The 8,682-nt window shown below is 41.4% G+C and overlaps 1 protein-coding gene across 1 annotated transcript; it reads left to right on the top strand.

The window, feature by feature from the left end:
* The first annotated feature begins 1,124 nt into the window (after nt 1–1,124).
* On the top strand, nt 1,125–7,482 carry LOC139833815 (sulfite exporter TauE/SafE family protein 3-like). The gene is made up of 11 exons (XM_071824164.1): nt 1,125–1,305; nt 3,148–3,348; nt 3,438–3,502; nt 3,598–3,628; nt 3,703–3,779; nt 3,877–3,963; nt 6,001–6,051; nt 6,511–6,732; nt 6,884–6,977; nt 7,050–7,190; nt 7,286–7,482. Exons 1-11 carry the CDS (start codon nt 1,125–1,127, stop codon nt 7,357–7,359), a joined length of 1,224 nt encoding a protein of 407 aa, XP_071680265.1. The 3' UTR covers nt 7,360–7,482.
* Nucleotides 7,483–8,682: the final 1,200 nt, after the last annotated feature.

Genomic DNA, 8,682 nt, shown 5'->3' with positions numbered 1-8,682 from the left:
GGTATTGCTGGTACACTAGCCATGAAGGGTATCTCACGGCGGTGAGAGAGAGAGAGGGAGGGGGTGTAAGGCTGGGACGGTGATACACACGAGTTACCTAGGTTTGAGATTCATGATAGCGACGGATCTCTACTCCTACTATAAATCACTATAAGGCAATAATGTGCAAGGTTGTAACGATGAGATTTTTTTATACCATTAAACTTCCCAATGACCGGCTTATATACTACGCCAAGCCTAGGGTCTACATGGCAGTTCCTAACCCATTAAGGGGCAGAGTTCTGAATCAATACATAATCCGGGTCAAGTCTTTCTGCCTTTGGGCCTTTACCTGGACCCGTCTTGGGCCTAGTCTAGCCTATTGGGCCTTTGTCTTGATCCTTGGACATCCCGATGGGCATCTCAGATTCACCTTCTGTGGGTCATCTTGGTCCGTCAGTATATGACCAGTCATGTCTATATCTATAAGTATGGCAGCGGTGGCCTTCTTCTTGTTCGTCTTGTCCGACTTGGTGAGTTAAACAGCCGGTGAGTTTCTGGTTATCCGCTTATGTCATGCAATGTGATGGCCATGAAGCCGGTGAGCCTATCTAAGAGTAAGTTGTGTTTCGACAGCATGCGCGAAAGAAGTTGGTGTCCTCTTTCTTGGTTGTAGTGTGTATGCGGACTATAGCAGTGCTGGTATGGTTGAGTTATATAATTATCATTTTGTTTTATAGTATGAGCCTTGTTTCGGTGTCCTCCCCCTCTAACTTTGACATGTTTGAATGGCTAGGATATCTTGATACCCCTTTGCGAGTTAACTTAACATGTGTGTTTGGTTCATGGATAAACAAGTACGGAATATGATAGGATGAAATATGTTTAATTAACAATTAATACAAAAGGATAAATATTTCATTAATAGAGTGGTTACTATGTAATTAACGGGTCATTTTCTCTTTGTGGCGGAGGTTGGACCTAGCGAGGCCGCCGCCCGCCTGGGTCTAGCAAGGTCACCGCCTCCACGTATTTAGTGAGGCTGTCGTCATCGACTGTGTGCCGCGCAGACGTAGCAAGCTCGTTGCTCACCGCGCCGTGGAGGCCGCCAACGCCAAGCTGGGGAGCCAAGCAGAAAAGCAAGAATGTCGCTCACTGTGACATGGACGCCGTCGATGCCGAGTTGGGAAGCCACCCGGAAAAGCAAGTCCGCCGCTCTCCGCGCCATGGTGGCTACCGCCGAGCTGGGGAGCCACCCAGACAGTTGTGGCAAGTGTCAGAGTCGCATCGACGGTCATGGATCCTCAGACGCGGCCGGTTGTGGCAGTTGGTGATTAGTTGTGAAATTGACGGATCATCTGGTCTAGCTTTTCAAGAAATATTCAGCTTTTGAAATGGGGTCATCCATGTTTTCTAGCCACGAACCAAACGGCACGTTTATCCCTTCAACTTTGGTTGGGACGGGGACACCAGAGCAGTCCTCTTATAATAATTAAGCAGTTTTAGCAAATTAAAATAGTTGGTTTAAAAAAAGTAAATTAAAATAGTTATGCTAAAACGGTTTAAATTATAGAAGGGAGGTAGTAGGATATTGCTTGTGTCCAAACAATATTCGATTGACTTGACACGTTTTACAAGTGCGTCCCCATGCTCCAGACCTCCAGTCCACCTTGTGGCACCAGCAGCTCTGCGTCTAGTCCTGGACACTTCAACTGCTTGTGCGTAATTTGTGCATCAACTCCGGTTTTATGGTGTGCCGTTCAGCAAGTAAACTAATCTTCTGGACTGGATTCCCTTTGATTTCGCGGAGGCCAGAGACATGAGAAGGAAATGGCACGCCGTCGCCGTGCTGGGCATAGCATGTGTTGTCGCCACCGCTGTCGCCGTCGACAACAAGAACCTTGCGATCGCCGGCACCGCTACAGCGCCGGAGGATGCGAGCTCCCTAGGCAAGGTGGCAAGCTCAGGCGGAACAACTTATCACCACGTGTGGCCGGTAATGTTAGAAATTAGGAAGCCACTCTGTTGTTTGAAATTCTGTACTTGCCCAGTTCCAATCTGACACATGAATCGCTACTAATTGAGAAGATGCCGTGTTAATCTGGGTGTACATACTTTGCTGGTTTGTTTCCTACGTAGCCTATGAAATTTGGATGGCGAATAGTGTTGGGGTCATTCGTTGGATTCTTCGGGGCAGCGTTTGGCAGCGTTGGCGGAGTAGGCGGTGGTGGGATCTTCGTGCCGATGCTCACCTTGATCATTGGCTTCGATCCCAAGTCATCCACGGCAATGCCAAAATGTGAGGGCTCATCGTATTTCTAAGTATCTTGTTCTTGATCCTTATAGCGTGCTTGTAATATTCGCAATGTATCCAATACACATCCATTTATCATGTTCTTCTGCACATTGCGACATTGTTTACTAAGAATAAGCCATTGGTAACTAGATAATGTGTTAGACACTCACATGATCTTCAATATGTATCTTTGATTTATACTCCTTCCGTATTAAAGTAAGTGTTTTAGTTTTGTCTAGATACATATATATCTAGATTTATTTTAGTTGTAGATACATTCGAATCTAGGAAAAGTTGAGACACTTATTTTAAAACAGAGGGTGTACATGTCAATACATATGTGTATGAATTGTTTTTAGTATGAAAATGTTTTCCATGAAAAATCTAGCGATACATTTTTTTACTTTTCTTATATATTAGTAGTCAAAGTTAGATAGTTTTGATTGCGGGCTTTCGAATAGATCCGGTATTTACAAATGTAGTAGCATTATTTTTTTCGAGAAATCCTGACAGTAGTACTGTCTATTCCATAAGAGTTGTATTGTAGCATGTATTGATGGCTTGATAATGTAAAAAGACATCATTAGTTTTGAGAAGGCCAAAGTTACCTCTTACCCTGTGCTAGTTACTAGCGGTTAATCCTAGCAGTTGGATCAAAGTAAATAGGCAGTCAGAAAAAATAGAATCATCATATAGTTTTCTTCCATAATTTTCGAGCTGCAAAGATACATCTCAAATGTGTTCGATCGATTGGTTAACATAGATTTCCTCTTAACATCTACCATAAAACGAAAAAGATAAAAATAGAAAATTCATCACAGAAGAACGTTCCCGTCGAAGATTGTGATTGTTTATGAGAATCTCTTCCGCAGGTATGATCACAGGAGCTGCTGTTTCAACCGTGTACTGCAACCTCAAGCTGAAACACCCAACTCTGGACATGCCAGTGATAGACTATGATCTAGCCCTACTCATACAGCCCATGCTCATGCTGGGGGTCAGCATTGGGGTTATTTGCAATGTGATGTTCCCAGACTGGCTTGTCACGGTTCTCTTGATCATCCTCTTTCTAGGTTCTCAGACTTGTCCAGAAACTCTGACAACGACATAGCCTTTTCTAGTTGCTGCTAACTTCAGAATGCATTTCCAACTTAAATTTCAGTTACCTCAACTAAAGCTTGTCTGAAGGATGTTGAAACATGGAAGATAGAGACACTAATAAAAAGGGTAATACTTTTCTTGCTACTTTCGATTAGTTTTTTTACAGTACATATCCCCTATAAGAATGCTGATAGGCTCCTTAATTTTGTTACACATTTCAGGAGGCAGCAGCAAAACAAGCAGAACGATCCAGTAACGTCAATAAACCTATTATTCATCATTAGAAAATACAGAAAGTTGTTGTTTATACTTTCTTGATTTATCAGGTGAAGAAATTGAGTATACGCCAACACCTACGGACCCTAACGCCGCAGCTGAGCAAAAAAACCCGTCAGATGAAGCAGTAAACTAACAATCATGAAAATTTCTACATTCCCTAGACGTAGTAGAATCGAAATCTCTCAAGTACAGCGTGTAAGACTAGATTTGGGTTGATGTAGGTATCCATTTGGAAGAACATATACTGGAAGCAGTTTGGCCTTCTTGCCTTTGTTTGGGCAGCATTCCTTGCGGTTCAGGTCACTAAGGTGAGAAAGCAGTTACAATTGCAGCTTCCTGGTAGCCTTTAAGTTTCCAATGATCAGTTGATGTATTTATAATTAAAGATATGTCAACTTCCATGCACTAATTCCTTTTTATAACAAAAGTTCTCTGCAGGCATTGACTACAACTTTAACCATTAATTCGTTGCCAAAAAACTTTAACCATTTTATGTTACTATACATTTATAAAAATCAAAAAAATGTGCTAAAATATCTCTAAAAATAATGATACTAGTCCTCAAAAAAATTACACTTATTATTTTCAAGTATCTGATATATATTTACTTGCAAAGATATTAGAAGTCAAATTTCCAAAAGTTCTACCCTTATCTTTATCCAAAACAAGTATCTTTCGTACAACTGGAGGGAGTATGTTGTCACAATTATTGATATGATCTTAATTTTAAAGGTAAACTTAGACCATATGGATGTGATAGTATGAAATTCTGAAAAAAAAATGACGAAAATAATTTTCATGACAAATTTAATTATAGTGTTTTCACTAGATCGATCCAACTAACATTTTATATCATATTAGTAAAAAATGTCGAACTTTGACTCCTTGAATTCTTGGATGTCCTTAATTTCTGAATGCAGATTCAATAATGCGTTGAGCACTACCCGATAATTTTCATATAAAATGTAGGTTTTACAATTAGGTCAAGTGCAAGTCCTTTTTATTAGTAAGCGTGGGATTTTTACTTAAGAGAAAGAAATGTTTTACTATTGAAGGTGGCAGAAGCAAAGCTCTTAACAATATTACATGCTAAGCCTAGAATGTAAACCGAATCAAACTGTGGTTTTAAATTTCAGTTGCATAAATATTTCAGCCGTTACTGAAACCACTGAATATCAGTGGTTTCGGTTTTGTTTTGGGCTGAATGACCAAAATTCTCCCTTAAAATTCATCCAAGTAATCAAAGGAAAAATATTTTAATATTTTTAATTCGTGTGTAGTACTGAAAGTTCCAAAATATTTTGACCGAAAGGAAATTATTTCGGCGTCTACCGAAATCACTGAAGTGGATTTTGATGAAAGCTCACTTGGAGTGAGTTTCAGGCACAAATGTAAGAGCGAAATCACCAAAATGATGAACATGAAAACTACCTGGAGAACTAGCACGCCATCTGCACCTTTGCTGCTTGGCTCGGATACTTGGATCTTGTTAATGTCGCTATGTGATGAAGTGCTCTGGGGGAGATCTTGGGAAAAAAGAGAAGATAAGGTGGAAAAAGCTACGGCTCTTTGTTTTGTTGGCAAAGAACAATGTAACAGTGAGAGTAGTCCACCACATGTTATTTTTTAACGGAGACCATCAGTCCCGATTGATCTATTAGTAATTAAGTAGAAGATGATTGCTCGATTAAGTTATAGAACGTTAGGAAAAAACGATAAAAATGGCCACACAATTGTTTTTTGTGGAACATAACAACATAGGGCAACTCGGCCACCTTGCTACCAACATACACCCCATACACGTTTCTGAGAATAACTCCATTGACGTTGCCCTCAGGTGTCATCGTAATCGCTCCTTCACAAGCCAACAACTCAGACCTCAATGTAGACAGCCGCCAACGAAGCCTTTGCTGCAAAAGTGCACAACTGGATGAAGTCCATGCCGGTTCATTCCAAACTGTTGGCCCCTCGCCTTATGGACATGGCAGTTCTGGTTCTAAAGATGAGCTACAAAATAGAGAGATGCAAAAATTGTGTTGAAGAGGATCACCGCCAAAGGCTCATTCATATATTTTAATCTTTAATCTCCTAAATTAGAACTTACCCTTTAAAGATTCAACTTCACCAGATGACTTGTACTATTTTTTCTCCTTTTAACGTGGCATTTTCTAAAGAACATATAGTTGGTATAGTAAGGTAATAGTAATAAATTAATTTAAGAAAAATCTGTCAATAACATTTATTCAGAACCCCACTTAAGATGATTGTACAACTGCATCCTGACATCCCGAGAAGCAGTAACACTGATAGCAACATCTGACTTATGTTGATATTCATGTTTGCAGAACTATATAGCAATTTGCTCCACTTGGTACTGGGTTTTGAGCTTCCTCCAGGTACCTACTGCCTTTCGCCACCTCATTATTCTACCACGTTGCATACAAAATTGATCCGAAGTTACGAATTTGGTATGGTTTCGGCTTTCGGGATTGAAGCAAATTTTCAAAAAGCTGCTCAAGTTTGTCTAGATACGGTTGTATCTAGATTTTTTTAGTGTGTAGATACATCCGTATTGAAAAAGTTGAGCACTTAATTTGGAACGGAGGGAGTACACCTTTTTTTTGCAAAGAGAATATATCATTATCGAATATAGCTTAACTGAAATTCTCCCAGGCTGTTACAATTATCCATTTTGTCTTCAGCTTCTTTCAAATTTCTCTTTTGGCTGCAATAAAACATACATACTGTTGTTATCTTGAGTCATCTGAACTGATCTGACATATCAGGATCACTTCTTCATATTTCCATCATCCTGATACTAACACTGTTTATTTACCTGTTCGAAATGTAAGCAGCTCCCTGTGTCAGTTGGAGTGTCCACGTACCAAGCAGTTGGTCTGATGCAGGGGAAGAGGGTGATATCATCAGGGGCAAATAAGCAGACGAGCCTGAAAGCCCATCAGCTATTGGTATACTGCTCCTTTGGCGTCACTGCTGGTGTCCTCGCCGGTCTGCTTGGCGTCGGTGGGGGAACCGTCATGGGGCCCCTCTTCCTGGAGCTCGGTATCCCTCCGCAGGTAAAAACTTTGTTTGTTCATGTCAATAATGCGAAATTTCAACCAAGGTTTCTCACTCTTTAAGTGGGCAATGATTTGATAGTATTCTATTATACTTTTCATATGCTGCTCCCATATTCAACTTGTTTGTATTTCCCATAAACTGCTGCAGGTCTCAAGTGCTACAGCCACCTTTGCAATGATGTTTTCTTCTTCCATAGCCGTCGTAGAATACTACCTCCTGCGCCGGTTCCCTGTACCATATGGTATTGTCTCTTTTCCTCTGTTCCTCCTATGGAAACCACTCAGTACTAATTTACTGTCTGAATTTTTTGCAGCTCTCGTCTTCACCGGTCTGGCATTTTTTGCTGCAATTGTTGGCCAGCGGGCTTCGAGGAAGTTGATTAATTTGTTAGGGCGGGCATCATTTATTATCTTCATATTGTCCTTCTTCATTTTCATCAGCGCGGTTACTCTAGGTACCAGTTTGCCTCCCTTGAGTACTCTCACTGCAACCATGCAGGCAGTCAGTGGTTTCAAACCTAACACAAGCTCTTACATCTGTTTTTTGTAGGTGGAGTCGGCATCTCCAACACAATTCACAAGATGGCGCGGCATGAGTACATGGGATTTGACAACATTTGCTAATATGATGTGTAGGAAGATGCAGCTTGCACGCATACAAGAACAGGGTTGATTGGGTGATGTATAGTGCAGCTTCTGTGGAAGGAACCCTGATTTGCGTTAGAAATAAGAGTGATTGTTGTGTCATTAACCACCTCCGGCATATCCTCGCCATTAAGAAAACCCAGCACCACAGCAGTCAGCTCATTCATCTCTGGTGCCCCTTCTGGTCGGACAGACCTGTATATATAGCCTAGATTTCATCTCTGACAGCCATCATCACACAGTACACAATGATCCATCATCACGCTGAAGAGAGGTGCGAACGTCATTCTCTTCCGCGGAGCTGGATGGGCCTAGAAATAAGAAGAATTTCTATTCCCAGACTTCAACCGGTTTACTCGTGAGCATTGCTTGATCAATCTTTCTTCATGGAGGAGAACTTCATTCATCATCTCCAGTTCTCCAATTCTCTATCAGTCTCGGTACATGGAACGCTTACAAATCTAGGCCAGCCTGCAAACTTGACCTGCACTCTGCTGAAGACAGGGTACCATCCGATCGTAATCCCCGTGTGTTTGCCAAACACGCTCATAACGGTTAACGGAAGGTGCAACCTCCAGGAGGATGATGTTGAATATGAATCTTGAGCCCAGTTACCACTGAACAATGATCTGACTGAACCACACTTAAGCTTCACCACTTGGAACAGTTGCAACAATGCCACACTGCCCAGGGCTCGATGCTCTCATTTGTCAGTCACCTTCTCATGCTCACTAAAATGCTTCTTGCAATACGAGGTTTTGTTAAAGACCAAACTGCATAACAATTGAAAATCTCGAAGCTCGTGCAGACTTTTTGTCAGCATCCAAGTTTGACGTCTATTCTCTCATCGGGGGTTTTTACAATATACACTGAAACGCAAGGAGGGACCAACCACTAGTAGGAAAAAGCCTACTCCTCACGTGCCAATTTGGCCTACCAGTCGCGGGCTAATTTAGCCCACGGCTGGTACCTCGCCAGTGGTATCAGCTACTAGTCGCGTGCCCACTCAGCACGTGGCTAGTACTACCAGTACCGGTCGCATGTGCATACGGCACACTACCACTAAGTTTACGGGGAGCGCACATAGCGGCACGCGACCAGTATCTTGCATCTGCGTGGCTGCATATTTCTTCTGACCTATCACCCCTTGTTTACATAGATATATAATATTGTAGACATATATAACATCAATTACCAGTCAGCAGCAGATACACATATATATAATAGCCAAGTCATCAAATCATTAATAACACTACAAAGTCGTCGCAAGTGATCAAGTCATTACATTGAGCATAATATATA

The sequence above is a fragment of the Lolium perenne genome, chromosome 7 (genome assembly GCF_019359855.2).
Source record: "Lolium perenne isolate Kyuss_39 chromosome 7, Kyuss_2.0, whole genome shotgun sequence".
In the NCBI taxonomy this organism is placed as follows: Eukaryota; Viridiplantae; Streptophyta; class Magnoliopsida; order Poales; family Poaceae; genus Lolium; species Lolium perenne.
The sequence above is the reverse complement of the archived record's forward strand: the minus strand, read 5'-3'. Positions and strand labels throughout refer to the sequence as shown.